Source organism: Lycium ferocissimum, chromosome 10 (assembly GCF_029784015.1).
Source record: "Lycium ferocissimum isolate CSIRO_LF1 chromosome 10, AGI_CSIRO_Lferr_CH_V1, whole genome shotgun sequence".
NCBI classification, from domain to species: Eukaryota; Viridiplantae; Streptophyta; class Magnoliopsida; order Solanales; family Solanaceae; genus Lycium; species Lycium ferocissimum.
In genome coordinates, this window is record NC_081351.1 from 3,886,784 (window position 1) to 3,903,126 (window position 16,343).

At 35.6% G+C, this 16,343-nt stretch overlaps 1 protein-coding gene across 3 annotated transcripts; it reads left to right on the forward strand.

Annotated features, from left to right (window-relative positions):
- Positions 1-799: 799 nt before the first annotated feature.
- On the forward strand, positions 800-16,009 carry LOC132035475 (uncharacterized). Of its 3 annotated transcripts, XM_059425757.1 has the most exons (11): positions 809-1,078; positions 2,398-2,428; positions 2,527-2,540; positions 2,651-2,701; positions 8,785-8,854; positions 10,271-10,343; positions 10,464-10,531; positions 13,167-13,287; positions 13,481-13,520; positions 15,316-15,383; positions 15,528-15,866. In XM_059425757.1, the coding sequence occupies exons 1-11, from the start codon at positions 887-889 to the stop codon at positions 15,532-15,534; spliced, it is 735 nt and encodes a 244-aa protein (XP_059281740.1). In that variant the 5' UTR covers positions 809-886; the 3' UTR covers positions 15,535-15,866. The 3 variants fall into 3 exon arrangements, with proteins under 3 accessions (XP_059281742.1, XP_059281741.1, XP_059281740.1); XM_059425758.1 differs by lacking the exon at positions 15,528-15,866 and having other exon boundaries at positions 807-1,078; positions 15,316-15,387; XM_059425759.1 differs by lacking the exons at positions 10,271-10,343; positions 10,464-10,531 and having other exon boundaries at positions 800-1,078; positions 15,528-16,009.
- Positions 16,010-16,343: the final 334 nt, after the last annotated feature.

Below are 16,343 nucleotides of genomic sequence, written 5' to 3' on the forward strand. Positions count from 1 at the left end.
CCCTCTTTATTTTTGTGCGATTAATAAGATAGGCTCAATACATCAAGGATAAGCAAAACTCGGATTGTCATTTTAATGATTGAAAAGTGTTCGAAGTTTATTTTTGTTTGAAGACTTGTTGTCATTAGCTTTAAGTTATTTATATTTTTGGGTTTAGATTTAAGCGTGTTACTATTTTTTAGTCAAAATTGCATCATTCATACCAATCTCAAAATAATTAAATTGCATCATTCATAACAATATAAATACTTAAACTTGTTCATTAATAACAAACCCAAACTTGTTAAAATACAATCATCAAAAAAAGAAAAAACTTAAAATACATTCATCAATTCATGCCCTTGAGTTGATGCAAAACTAAACATACTAATATTCTTCAAACTAACAACATCATCATAAATTAAACATATAACTAAAATCACAATATTCTTAATCATCATTAGAATTGAAGTCTTCAATACCGTCCTCAGATAAATATCTTGGGTTTCTTAAGACAGATCTTCTTTCTGTAGATGTTAGTTCCCTACTAGTTGATGATGCTTGTTCTTCGGCCAACTTTAGCATGTAAAATTTACAACGTCTTTGCAAGCATTCTGTTATTTTCTTTTCTAATCCTTTGTACAATAAGCTCGCAAGTGTATGCACCTACTCGAGGCATGGTCATTGAGAATTTTGTTGGGATTTGAGCGTTGCGACGCTCTAGAAAAATACTGTGTTAAAGATACTATTATATCATTTTTTTCTGGGGTATTTTGTCAAGTTCGTTTTTATTGGGTCATTTTGGTTTCGCACTCCATTTATTTAACCTCTCAACCCGGACAAATATAACCTTCAACTTCCCATTTCCCAAAGCCGCCTTCTTCTCTGTCCAAAGAAAAACAAAAAGATGCGAGTTCTTACCAACAGACTATCCCGTGCTCTCTGGTCAGTTGCTTTTTCTTCTTCTTCCACAAAGATTTCTTCAAGAGGTGTTTCCACTTTCATTCAATCCAAACACTGCCTTCCAAATAGCGAATCTCTGTTTGCTTCGCCATGGTCCGCTACTCAACTCCGCGGTGCCAAATTTCGCGGTGCCGATGTAAGTTTTAACTTTGCTATAACTATAATGTATTAGAGAAAATAATACATGTATTAGCTTTGGTGTTATTAATCTCTTGTATCGGTAGTGTTTTTCAAACACCTACCCTATTTACTACTATTCTTATATGTAACAGTATAACATACCAGTACTATTTCTATTCTAATATACGCTAAGGACCCGTTTTGCCACGAGAAATTTTCACTTTTTCCTGAAAACTTTTTTACACTTTATTTGAAAATCAGCATGTGGCCGTGAAAATTTCAAATACAAAACACCTAAACCCTGTTTTCACTTTCAATGCATTCAAACAATCAAATATTCTTTGCAAAAACTATAACCAAACACAACTCCAACTTTAAAATTCCAAATAAAGGAAAAAATATTTGATTTTCATGGCCAAACGCCTACTTAGTACAACAATCCAAATAGCATAACTAATCCAGCATAACTTATCCCAACGTTACTAGTACACCATATTTAGTACTATTCTTATACACCCTACCAAACGACCCCTTAATGTTTTAGCAATTGGTATTTACCGGTAATGATTGTTTATAGTGTCATTAATTTTGCAATTTTGCTCCTTCTCATACGAGTGTAATATGTGTGCTGAGTATGGATGAGTTCATCCTATCAGTAACTTTACTGAGTAGACCAAAATAAGTGGAATATATACGAATTCGTATCGCCGATCTCAACTAAGGCTGTCTAACGGGAAGGGACGGGATGGGACGATTTCTTCACGGGATAGGGCGGACCCGGACCTTAGCGGGCGGGGACTGGCGTTATGAACTCTTCGGCCCGTCCCATCCCACTAAGCTAAGGGGACGGGAAGGCTCGGGGATTTTTTAAAAATTTGTATAAATTAAAATATTTAAGCACTAAAAAATATTAAAAAACTGATAGTGTGATATAAGACTACATAAATTTAGTAAATTGACTATTCAAACTTAAATTGATAGTATTGCAAAATCAAAACAAACAAACACGATTTTTCTAATTGATCGGGGACTGGACTGGGGACGGGACGATTTCTTAACGTGATAGGGGGGACCGGGGCAGGGGGACAAACCCCTAGGCCCATCCCATCCCACTAAGCTAATGGGACGGGACGGGATATCCCGTCCCATTAGACAACCTTAATCTCAACTAGATTGGGATTGCCATGTAGATTGATTAATTAATTTATTCTACTGTGTGCTTAGGCTTCATTTTAAGTTTGAATGAAGCTAATATATGCACTGGCTAGCATAGAAGTTTATGTAAGTTCTGTTTTCTCATTATTCAAGTGCTCACCTTCATATTATTTTGTGCAGTTGAAGCCAGGAAACGTGATTGAAAAAAAAGGTTAGCTTGCTGACATTTCTGTTCTATGGTTCTGTATATGTCTATATACGCATAGACCAATAATGATGTGTTGTTCTTTTGGCTATCGATTTCCCCAGGAAGGATGTATCAGGTTAGTTTATGCATATAGCTGTCTTTTTTCTTTCCTTTGTTTTATGCAATTTTTGCTTTCTTGTAGTGAAGTAAAGGCGAATTGTTTTAATGAAATAAAAAATTGATTAGGTGGTAAAGGCACAACACTCAACCCAAGGAAGAGGAGGAGCTATTATACAGGTTGTTATTCAATCTTATTAAAATTATGTCGCTTTTCTCATTGCTGAGATTCTTTCTCTAATTTAACAGTTTCATCTTTTGTTCTATTTTGTGAAATACAACCTTCAAATCACCAATCTTATGTGATTATGTGCGCTACATAATCACATATGATTCTTTCTTTGTATGTATAGAATGTTATGCAAATAATCACATAAGATTAGTTAATCATATACATGAATTTGCAAATAGTATCAGATGAGCATTTCCTTTTATTATTTTAGCTTCTTCCCACTGTAAAGTACATACCTTCACTCCTATTTACCTTTCATGACTGAGACTTGGTTGCCTTTGCTTCTATCTGATCCATCCATCTGGACAACACTGGTTGCAGTAAGCAATCTACAGCTGAGCTCGAACCACAAGATATTGGACATCTTTTGTCTAGGTTAGCACCTCGATTCGTTTGTTGTTTCTAGTTTTCCTGCACCTAGCATTTGAAGGCAGCTTTAGGCTGGCAGGGTACGGAAGATTTTCTTGTAGGCCACTTTTTATTTCCCAGAGTTGTCCAATTTTGTGCTGTCTGGTGGCAACTTAGTTTTAACCACGTTAGGTTCATGGCACATGTACTTTTCTGTTTTCTATCTCAAGCCAATAGTTACTTTCCTTGTACTGTAGAATAGAAATTTATCATGGATAAAGTCTATTTTCATCGTGGCAGAAACTTATGAATCTGGTTTCTCATATATTATTAATTTAATGTATCATTTTTGAGGAAACTCCACTAGTCCCAAAAATGTAAACTAAAATGATTGTGGATCAAACTCGCACATGTCGAATTTATGAACTTAATGTTGTAAAAACCCTTGTCAGCAGCATACCATCTAAATATCCCAAGTAGTTGATCATCTAATCCAACTCTATTGGATGTGGCTTGTTGACTTCTTTTCAGCAATAAGCTTCCAGTGTGCAGCGTTACTGGTCTTCAGGATGGTATACCTATCTGTTTGAGAGTAATAACAGAAATTTTAGTATTATCTATTATGCAATCAAAAAACGTAGAAAAAGAAGTATCAATATTTCATTGACATTAATCTAAGAATAAGTTGTCAACAACAGCTAGAAGCTAGTATCTTTACCTTATAAAAAATAGCCAGATGCTTAGGCCTCGTTTATTTTCATTAAGATTCAGACGTCTGAATCTGAATGCATATTTGGATGATTACGATGTTGTCTCTAGATCTGAACACTGAATGATTAAGACTGTTTGTTTTTCAACATCCGAATGTGCATAATGTATTTATTAAAAAATAATAAATATACAATTCAAATAAAAAAGTAACTAAATATTAGAAAATAAATACAAATTTAATAAAATAAAAATATTAATTGATAAAAAATGATACATTTATGTTCGCTAGTAATGGTAGAGATGCTTGTAGTGGTGGTGGGTGATGGGTGAGGTAGGTGCGTGGTGGTGGGTGGGTTTTTGGGGGGTAGGGTTAGGGGGTTGGTAGGTGGGGTTGGGTGGGTGCTGATGGGAGGGTTGTGAGGGTGGTGGTGATACGGTGATTTTGGAATCTGTATATTTTGTGGTAATTGTGTTGAGTATTGCCTAACAAATTGTTTATCAATGACCGAAGAATATGAACTTTCTACTTATGATCGTCACGAATTGAATTATAATCAAATTGCTTTGGGTCGCTTACCAATGTCAGTAATTGATGATTACACAATTCGAATAATTTTGAAATTACCTTTGGGGGTAGGGTGGGGGTGGGTAGTGGTGAGGGGGATGGTTGGGTGTAAGGGTAGGAGGGTGAATAGGGTGGAGGTTGGATGGAGGTGGTGGGTGGGTTATGGGGGGTGGGGGTGAGGGGTTTGGGGTGGTGTTGGTGGTTGTGGTGAGTGGGGGGATGGGTAGAGTTCGGGGGGTGGGTGGTGGGGCTTGGTTAGGGGCTGGGGTAGTGGTAGGTTGGGGTGGGTGGTTGGAGCAGGGGGTGGGGTGGAGCAAGTAGTAAAAATTGTCTATACAAAATACCTCTTAATGATATTAAGACTTTGTTCAAGATTTTAATGATTAAGATCTATTCAGACCAAATAAGTGCTTAGATCGACGAACAATGATGAACCTTGGTTTGACTGGACTGAGAGGTAAGAATTTCATCAGAACAGTTTCCTTTAATAGGAAAACAATGGAATGGATAGTACAGAACCTAAGAGAGGCGTCAAAAACTCGAGGTAATGTGGTGAGAAGATGGAAGAGAAGAGACAGCATCTCAGAGACATTCTGTTCCAGGAATTTTAATGGTTTTGGCAGGTATATTAGCATTGTTAGTCTACGTGGAAGGAGGAGAGCTGTACTACTCATCCCTGAAGTATCTTTTAATGCCGGTTGGACATATCTGGCTGACAAGTTTGGTAGATTCATCAATAGCTTTATTGAAAAATTTAATGTGGGGAAGCCTAGGTTGGTGGACAAGGAATTCCAATACGCAGACGCAATCAGAAGCTTTAAATGGTCAAACAAAAAGTGGTTGGTGGTTCGGCATTAAAGAGGGGAGAAATTATACAAATAAAGGAGAACTTGGAACACCACCAGAATGGTACTCTTGATAGATGTTTAGTTGGCCATTTATCATCGTCAGAAGTCCCAACATTATCGGACCTTCGAAGATGGACAATCTCTTCATGGAAGCAGGTTCATGGACTTAACATTTATGAGATGGGTGAAGATCGATTTCTCTTTGAATTTGCCTCCAAAGATGCTGCTGACCAAGTTATGAAAGGAGAGTGGTACTGGAAAAGATCCTGCATCAGTTTCCAATGGTGGTCCCCTCTGTCGGGGTCATCGATCAAGAAAATTTACTAAACTCTGTATGGATTAGGGTTGTGGGTGTGCCGCTCCAATTTTGGTCATCTGAAGTATTTAAAGTTATTGGGGACTATTGTGGAGGCTGGGTGGAGACAGAGTCATGATCGGTGGTAGGTGAGGAGGTGATTGCTGCAGTAAAAAACTTTCATGATAGATGCTTCTTTGAGAAAAGTTTTAATGCCACTTATGTGGCTTTGATTCCAAAAAAGATGGGAGCCAAGGAACTAACAGATTTCAGACCTATCAGCCTGATATGTAGCATCTACAAAATCATTTCCAAATTATTGACTGAAAGACTTAAGAAGGTAATGCACAAATTGGTACATAATCATCAACTAGCCTTCATCTAAGGAAGACAGATAATGGATGCTATTCTTATGGCAAATGAGTGGGTGGACTCAAGACTGAGGAGCAGTGAGCCAGGTATTTTATGCAAGCTGGATATACAGAAAGCCTATGATCATCTCAACTGGAATTTCATTCTAAAAACTCTGGCTAAAATTTGGTTCTAGATGGATCAGGTGGATAAAATTTTGCATTAGTTCAGTGAAGTTTTCTGTCCTCATTAATGGATCTTCAACAAGTTTCTTCCCCTCTTAGAGAGGCTTAAGACAGGGTGACCCTCTATGTCCTTTCCGATTTATCATTGCTATGGAAGGCCTCAATGATATGCTAAGAACTGCTCAAGAAAATTTGTGGATTAAGGGTTTCAAAGTTTCTAACAGAGTGGGGGAAGATATGGAGATTACTCATCTCCAATATGCTGATGATACTATGATCTTTTGTGATGCTGACAGGGAGCAACTAAAGATTCTTAGGGTGATCTTTATCCTTTTTGAAGCAGTATCAGGTTTACACATTAACTGGAATAAAAGCTTCTTATATCCAGTAAATGAGGTAACTAATTTGTCCTCCTTGATTGAGGTTCTGGGAGGTAGATCTGGGGAATTGCCAACTGTTTATTTAGGCATGCCCCTTGGTGCTAAAAGCAGGTCCATAGGAATATGGAATGGGGTGGTTGAGAGATGTGAAAAAAGGCTAGTGAACCGGAAGAGCCAATATCTATCCTTGGGGGGGAGATTAACACTGATCAATAGTGTTTTGGATGCCATGCCCACATACATGATGTCCCTATTCCCTATTCCTAAAGAGAGTTATTGAGAGATTGGATCTCTTGAGAAGGAACTTCCTTTGGGAGGGTAACAGTGACACTAAGAAGATCCACCTGGTTAAATGGGAGGCTCTAATAGGAAGCAAAAAGGCAGGGGGCCTGGGAATCAGGAATTTGAAAGCTCAAAACCAAAGCCTTTTGATGAAATGGCTTTGGAGATTTGCTTCCACTGAACAATCCTTGTGTAAAGAGGTGATACGTGTGAAATATGAAAGGGAAAACAACTGGACAACTAAACCTGTAACTAGCACTTATGGAACAAGTTTATGGAGAGCTATCAGGAATCAATGGCCAAAGCTCAAGGGAAATTGCAAACTAAAGGCAGGAAATGGCATGAAGATATCCTTCTGGGAAGACAATTGGTTAGAACAAGGTAATTTGAAACTCTTATTCCTAGATATATATACATCCTCAATCAGCAACAAAATGCCTCTGTGGCAGAGGTGTGGTCTAAACAGGGGTGGAATTTAAGTTTTAGAAGACTACTAAATGACTGGGAGATTCAGAGACTAGCAGATTTCGACAAGACCTTGCTGCAATTTGAGGGACCATCTGATGATGAAGACTGCCTAATCTGGCAGAATCACAAACTAGGCAAGTTTTCTGTCAAGGAGGCATACAAGACTTTTAACATTTACAGAAACCAGATTGACCACTGGCCATGGAAATTGATATGGAAAGTTAAGATCCCTTACAAAGTTTCTTGTTTTGTCTGGCTGCTAGCTAAGCAGGCAGTACTATCTCAGGAAAATCTCATGAAAAGGGGTTTTAATTTTAGTCCAAGGTGTTTCTTTTGTGGTGAAGAAGCAGAGACTGTTAAGTCGCCTGTTTATTCACTGCAAGACCACCTTTCAGATATGGAGTTTATTCATCAATTTGAAAGGGTTAACATGGATAATGCCTGAGAAAATTGTTCAAGTCCAAGTCCTGGAGATGTGGAATAGTTATATGCCAACCTTTCTGGCCACAAAGAGAGATGGAGAATTATACCAGCTTGCATCTGGTGGTCTGTGTGGAGTGAAAGGAACCTTAGATGTTTTGAAAATAAGTGTAATTCTTTACGGAAGATGGAAATGAACTGTCTTGCTTTATTCTACTTTTGGTGTAAACAGGAGTATATGGAAGATCTAGAATCATTTATGGATGTCTTAGGTTTTATATAAGTTTTTGTTATAGGATTGAAGATCTTCTGAATACTCCTTTGTAACTATGAGACCTGTAACTGTTTGTGGCAGGTCTGATTTTTGGATAAATATACAAGTGTTACCTTTTCAAAAAAAAAAAAAGATCTTAATGTAAATAAATGCACTTAATGGCTTAAGGTCTAAACCATTCAGATTCAGACCTCCATTAAGTGCAAACAAATGAGGCATTAGTATCCATACCATGGTAAAAAAGAAGCTAAAAGCTTAGTACCTTATTAAAAAAAACAGCCAAAATCTTAGTCGCTTCCTCCATTCTGTTGTCAACCTCAAATGTGAGATTTGAATACTCTTGTTTGATAACAATACTTCGGTTCTGATTGTTGATAGAATTATGATTCAGTTGGGATTTCATTCCTTGTTCTTTCTCGGTCCGAAACTTCATCTAAGCTGCTTACCTATGATTCTCAACTTCCTAACATTTGCTAATCATTGAAGATAATAGCTAATGTTATAATGCTTTAACTTCTCTTTTTTGTCTTGTTTCTTTGAACAAAATCTGTTAATCATCTTATTATTTCCTTAACTGTTGTAAATTTTATTATTATTAGTGGATGTCCATAACTCCTAAAGGTGTAATTCCCACCGTCATGTTGGTAACTCTGACACCTCCATGATCTCCCACACTTCCATAACCTCTTCCATGATCTCAATGGTTAATGTCATGCTTAAGGCAACCTCTTGTCACCACCCTCTATGTAAAATAGTAAAAGTAGAGGCATAAGATGTCATGTATGGAACACTTGAAAGAAATAAGAAAGTCCACCTATCTTGACTCTCCTGTTTTCATCTTTAATATTGTTACTTTGAGCTTGATTTCTTAGCGTTAACTTTGTTCTTTGCCAAAACATTTTAGGTGGAGCTCCGTGATGTTGATAGTGGAAGCAAGTCTAATGAAAGATTTCGTACAGATGAACCTGTTGAAAGTATGCATTTTCATAGCTCTAGTCACAGAAATTCGTCCATCATATTTGTTCTGTAACTCGTCTCTCACAATATATTACGTGTCTTTTTTGACAAGGAATTTGTGTCATGTGGTTCAAGGCTTTTGCATTTTATTGTGTGAGGGCTCGATGAATGAAATAATTTGATAATTTTGAATGTTAAGCTTGCAATGTCTTTTTTTTTTTTTTTTTTTTTGGGGGGGGGGGGGGGGTATAGAATTGGAAGGTTACTCACTTTCTTCTCTTAAGAGGTCGGCGCTAGAAGTTTAGTGCTTTTGCGGTAAATTAATTTGACAATAATGTTTGACAACTTGTCTTGTCTTTAGCAGATTATATGACGTTAATACTGATATATCATTGATATTTTTACATTCTTTATCACTTGGTCCAAGCTTATAACCAAAACTAGCCTATATTTTCAGAGCTTAACATACTTAGACCATTTTATATATAATTTTAAATACTTAAGAAAAAGACAATAATTCTCTTAATTTGTGATTATGATTTCTATTTTTTTGATGCTCAGAAACTGATTGCAAGTGATGTTCATGTTTGTCATCACATATTTAAACATTAATGGGTTACTTAAAGTGAAAAATTAAAAACTCCATTGTTGAGATTTTTAAAAGCCTGAAAACTCAGAAATGAGTTTTGTGATCTGTGAGGTTTATGGCAAATTGATGCTCGGTTTTGTTGGGGATGTTATTCTGAAGTAGATTTAGGCGATTTGGTAATGTTTTTGACCCGTTTTCGTGGGTTGAAGTTTGTAGGAGACGAAACTCAGTTTTTTGTATAATTTTGTATAATACTGTAAAAATGTGTATAAACACCTTTTATACACTATTATACACTTTTGTACAAGGTGGGTACATTGTGTGTATAATATTGTATACGGGTGTATAAACATTGTTGCGGAAAAAAAAGGTTGACTTGCGGGTGTGAACTGAAAATATGGCTACGTGGGTGCAATGTGTTGTGTTGAGCTGTTTATTTTTGAATAACTCCCTATATCATTTTATACATTTAATTTTATTTTTTTTTAATTAAAAACATTTTCTCAGATTCCATCTCAAAAAGAAAAAAAGCATTTTCTCAGAAGTTTCATTATAATACATTGTAAGAGCTCATACATACTGATTTGGAATGTAAGGATTACAGGATCCATGTGGTACGTACTAACTGGTTTGTCCTTGCTTACCAAGTGTTAAGCCAATTCAAGACTGGGACCAATCTTGTAAACCAGAAAAACTTCCTTGTTACATCATTCATCGAAGACAAGAACATGAGTTGCATGAGCCCACTTTTCTAATAGGTTATATAGTCATCTTAACTACGTCTAAGTATTTGCTGTAGACGAGTGGGCTGTTTATCTTGACATTATTGGTCTTGCATGTGCAGGAGTATTTGTTGCAGAAAAGAGTTTCACATACCTTTATACAGATGATGAAACTGGAAACATTGTGCTAATGGAGTGAGTTTAAGTGTGCACGTCCAGATTTTGAATGATTTCTGTACTTAGACATGATCAGACACATGTATATCAGTAAACCTATATCTCAGTCCATTCTTCACTTTTTTCAATCCTATACAGGCCTGAGACCTATGAGCAACTAGATGTACCAAAACACTTGTTTGGGGAAAGTTATGTTTACCTTCAAGGTATTCTTATGCAGTGCCATCTACCTTGTGATTATTTTATACATTATTTTCATATGCTTTAATATTATGTTTCTATCTAAAACTTGTAAGATCCTTTCAACAATTAAACCTTAGCATGAAAAAATGTCGATCAAGTCCGTCTATTATTTAGTTAAAGATAAAAGTCATGAAGCTTCTTAGAATATGGTAATCCTGTCTGGAATGGCAAGGAAGATGGGGATTTAGTTTTTGAACTTTCTAATAGGGAATGCACAATTCCTTTTAAAAAAATAGGGAATGCACATGTCACCTACATGAGATGCTTATCCGTTGTGCTACTTTTCTACTGCAAAAATATCATAATAGAGAAATTTGTCCAGATTGCATGGGATTTGTACATAAAAACATCATATTCGTGGGGGATTGAAATCATTGAATTTCAAGTAGGTAATTATCAAGCTTGGACAAATATTGCGTCAATGACTTTCTAAAAGCCTTTATTGCGTCAATCGACTTTCTGAAAGCCTTTCTTTTAGTGAAGGATCTAAAAGGCATAAGAAAGCCTTTTTTTTCCCTAATAAGCTGAAGGTATAAGGGCAAAAGAAAAGCCTGTTTTGCAAATTGTTATGGAGATGTGATCAATTTGAGGAGTTCTATGGACAGACGTGTTGAAGGAGAGATGTGGTGCTCAAAGAACGAATGGTGCATGTCCCGTATAAACATGATCTATGGGTGGGAACACATTAGAAATTTGTGGAAGGAATTAGATGAGAAATCAAGCTAAACTAGGGTTTGACATGATGGCTGGTACACCTATCAAGAACCTGTTCCCAGTACTCTATAGAATAAATCTGAATACCGAGGCTCAGGTGGTTCAGTATAAACAGAGCAGGGTTGGGAGATCGATTTTAGGAGCAGCTGTAATGATCTGGAAGCTGGACGCCTGATTCAAGACAAAGCTGCAGGGTTTACTACCACATCTTTTCCCAATAGACTTGATGTTCTTCAAAGGAAGGTGGGTGGAAAATCAGTGTAGTTACTACAATGTGGAGACTGTACAAATGGACACCCTAGATTCTCTTAAATGGAAGCTTTAAAAGTGGAATTTTAACTGTTAGCTCCTACCTCAAGTTTCTGATTTCCACTGAGAATGTAAAATCATATGGACCTCACCGTGTGCTACTGGTTCTTGGGAATTTATCGATTATAAAAAATAAAGAGAAACCACCTATTCATACTTTTCCCCTTGGAATCACAGCTACGGCAGTTCCTTATCAGCCTTCTTAAGGTCAAGTGTGCCTTGCCAAGATCAGTTGAGTAGATGATGTCAGGGTAGTCCATTCAGGGTTGTGCAGGAGAAAAGAAAGAGTTGGGACATGGTTCCTGCATTAATATGTGGGTACTATGGAAGGGGAGAAATTAATGAGCAATGTGAATGATTTTTCCTCAGTCTCCTAAAGTGAACAGGGCTGAGTTTCTTGTAGCCCTCTTGTAAATACTCATGCACAATCGTTGTGCCAATAAATTCCGTCTTGCTTATATTTAGATAAAAGAAAAGAAAACATTCCCTGTACAAGATATGTATATAAAATTAGAGAATCTTCATATCAAGAGAAGTTATTTTTTATAAAAAGCACACAATCATCTGTCCTCCAGTGTACCAAAAAAACACATAAGTTTCACTAGTTAGTACAAAGGACTCCTCGACCAGCGGATATGCTCTTATATCTCTCGTTCATATGATCCAGAGAAGTGCTAAGGGGACTACTTCCCATACAGTACTTTTCTGTTTCCTTTTGGACATCCACTCTTACATTGCGTCTTTAACACATCCCAAATTACCTAATCAACTTTTCCATGTTATGTGTGGAGCTTGAGGGAACCTTTTAGTATGGTATTGATGGCTTTATAGCATTTATTTTAGTAGCTTCCATGTTATAATGCCCTCTGCACAAAGAAATGATAAGGTCCTGAAAAAAGTCATCTTGAAATAATTCTATTTCCACTACTTTGATGAATATGTTCAGAAAGGGACTGAATTGATTGTAGAGGAAGTATTTTTCCAATATAATGTGTTAGGCAGGGGAAAAAAATGTTAGGCATATTTAGAAGTGTCGGATAATATACCTACTCGTTATCTAATTTTCTGAAGTTCCACAACTTATGCAGAGGGGTTTTGTGTCTCTTGTACTCTTGCTTATTAGGGGTAAGTAATTGTTGGATTCATCTTATAGAACGAGAAATGAAGTAGAAGTATTTGCCTTTATCCTTGGGATTGTCCTATTTGACAGTATTCTATTCATCTCAAGTCCTTATCAAGAGTGATACCAGCGGTTGAAAAATTAGTCATCAAATATTCAACTTTCCTGTCTTATTGTAGTATGTCTCTGCCTAGTTGTGGTAGCTCCTATTGATGTTCCATGGGCAAATGTTTCTTATTTCTCTTTTTTCGTTCTGCCTAAACGTTTTTTTAGGGGTAGGAGGTATTGCTATGTTCCTTTATTTCCTTTTTGCCTATCGGCATATTTTCCACGAAGTTAAGCACGTTTTCTTCTTCAACATTCGTGCTGCTATAATTTTTTTTTATTATTGATTATCTTTGTTGTGACATAAAATGTCTGAATTGTGCTAAAGGATAAAAGACTTTTCTTCATAGATGATATGAATGTCAATGTACAACTGTATGATGGAAGAGCAATGTCTGCATCAATTCCTACACGAGCAACATGTACTGTTGCTGAATCTGAAATGCCCATGAGGGCGTCAGCTACTCCACAGTATGTCCATTTCTCTTTCATATGATTGTTTTCTCATATAGCCAAAAGACTATATTTGTCACTTCAATTAGTCCTGGGATTAACAGCACTAATTTGAGTTCTGATTGAACAGTCACATTTCTGCAGATAAAGGTTTTGCTGTTTTCATTTGTTATCTCTGTGATAAATAGATTGAAACCTTTTCTATTGACAGGTATAAGAAGGTTTTGTTGGACAATGGTCTTACTGTGCAGGTAAATTTAGTTTTTAGCTTTTACTACCAGTTTCCCCCAAAAAATAATCTAGTTTTTAGTTGCCAACAGTTGTAGGGGTGTCGTTAACCACTCCACTCTCGTCTAAATTAAGAAAAGGGAACTATCTTTTGGCATTGGCATGATAATACGAAATTACATATGAAGTATGTAATTTCATGTCATATGAAGTATGTAATGAATGTGCGTACAACATGTAATTTTATATTATCATGCCAATGCCAAAAGTTTCAATTTAGTCGCATACTTCATATTCATTACAAACTTCGTATGTTAATTTAGTTTAGGGTTGAGCACCATGTAATTTCTCGATGAAAGAATTAATAGTTAATATAATCTTTCGTTAAATAAATTAGTTAGTTAACATAAATGTTTAGTTATCTAATTAATTAGCTAGATTATTTTAGATGAGGGTTAGACCTATTTGGGAGTCAAACAACTCTTTCTTTGACTAGATCTTTATTATTTGTTTTTACTAACTTGTGTGGTATCCTAAATTAATTGTAAAAATAAAGATCTCGACATTAACTTAAAAAATAATACACATAAATCTAAACCCTAAAAAATAACTAGGGTTTAAGAATTAAGTGTGTTGTTTTTTAGGGGTTAAGTGTTAAATTTTTAGGATCTAGATTTAAGTGTGTTAATTTTTTAGTTAGTGTTGAGATCTTTATTTTTACAATTAATTTAGGGTGTCACACAAGTTAGTAAAAAACGAATAATAAAGATCTAGTTAATTAATTACTTAACTAAACAATTTATATTAACTAACTAACTAATTCAATTAACGGGAAATTATATTAATTAACTAATTCTTTATCGGGAAATTGTATTGATGATGTTCAACCCTAAACAAATTAAGGATTAACTATTTACTATTTACTATTTAAAGTGTGCAAAGCAGATTAAATTAATGATATTCACCCCTAAACTAATTAACAAAAAAACATGTAACTAATTCACAGTTACTATTTAACGTATGCAAAACGAATTAAAATAATGATTTTCACCCCTTAACTAAGTAACATTTGTTTAACTAATTAAACTTTTAACTAAATTAACATACAAAAATAACTAATTTAACACAATAACATTATGAAATTAAGCCAATTAACTAAATAGCTAAATAACACATTATTAACAATTAAATGGACTAAACAATAAGAGATTAGATAATTAGCCTAAAATTTATTAAGTGTGCGAGAAGTAGTGCTTAAATTTAGGCACCCCTTTAGCGCAAGAAATTCTTGCGTTAAAGGAGTTAATCGTCCGTTACGGTTAACTCCTTTAACACAACAATTAACTCCGTCCGTTACGGTTAACTCCTTTAACGCAACAAATTGTTGTGTTAAAGGTACTTTGGTAATTTTTTAATGGGGTACTTTGGTTACTTTTGACTTTTTTTGGGTCATTTAGGTTCCGGACTCACTTGTGAACTGCTTCACCTTTGCGCATCCAAGGCAATAGTTGCCATAAGCTCCCTCCCACCAGCCACCACATTTGAAAAACAGAAACTAAAGAACACAAATGTTATAATCTTCTTTATTTTGGATGCATCAGTCCTGTCTCTTCCACCTCTCTCTGACCTTTGAAAAAAGTACTGCCTAATAGTTGGATCGGACTGAATAATTTTGTTTCTGTTTAATCAAGTATGTAGTCTTCATTCTGGCTAATGTGAATTATATATCTCAAGCAGTATCTACTAATTATAGTTGAAGTAGATGTGCAAGTTCTTCACTTCCTGCTTTGCATCTTTCCTTTTTTTTTTTTTTTTAAGGTACCGAAACACATCGTAGAAGGAGACAAGATTATCATTAACACCGCTGACCACTCTTACCTGAGCAGGTGAGTAAATGGTTGTCTTGTTCTTTTGTCTATATCAGCAGTTGTTACTGCCATTCTTTCTATATTGTTAATATGCTTTGCATACATTTTACTAAGTTCGTATTGACTCTATCTCCTCTGTTTTACATCTCTCTTTAATCTCAGAGCTTAGCAGTGGAACTTTTTATTGGATATCTTCATTCTTCCGAATGAGAAGATCAGTGAACTATTGACTATTGACAAGCATAGTTTTGAGTTATATCTACTATTTGACAAGTAGTTGGAGCTTGTTAGAATCCAAGTTATAGCACAGATATTTTTAGAAGAGTATTTACATGATTGGAAACACAATTTTAAGTTTTCCCTTAAAAGCCCTTGTTTATTGCGGGGGAGGGTATATTTATAGGAATAAAGATCACTCCAGTTGATGCTGTTTGCTGGCTCCTTCTCTGTCCAAGCATCTTTGGTCCAATGGCTTACAATGCAAGTTATTTACTGTCTTTATTTTTTTTTTTTTTTTTTTAATGGCTTTAGCATCCCGATCAGCTTGTGCACCTCAATACTTCCACCCCATGCTAGTAAACGTCTATCACCGGAATATTCATATTTAGAGATGATGCTGTAAAATTGATACTATGTTTACTTTTTTTGAGTGTTTTACTCTGTCTGAAATATTAAATATACTGATGCAGATGAAATACGAACGATCAATCTAACTAGATGAAATGGGGTCAATCTAACTTTTAAATAAGTGCACTCACTGACAATTTGCTCTTTTACTTTTCGTTCTAATCCAAATTCGTTCGTTAGAATCGAATTTATTCTAGAAAAGATTTTTTTGAAAAAATTGAAATACGCCCTTGTCAATCCGGTGGTTGAATATCAATCAAAATCCGATGGTAGTCTTCATTTTCGGGCTCATCATTTCTAAAGCTGATACCCCCATTAATAATTGGTAGACGTAAATACAGAGCTTAATCC

Coding starts and splice junctions, on each gene's coding strand:
- LOC132035475 (XM_059425757.1), top strand. CDS start 887: ATGCGAGTTCTTACCAACAGACTATCCCGTGCTCTCTGGTCAGTTGCT. Junction 10,344..10,463: donor GGAAACATTGTGCTAATGGA/GTGAGTTTAAGT, acceptor AATCCTATACAG/GCCTGAGACCTATGAGCAAC. Junction 13,288..13,480: donor AGGGCGTCAGCTACTCCACA/GTATGTCCATTT, acceptor TTCTATTGACAG/GTATAAGAAGGTTTTGTTGG.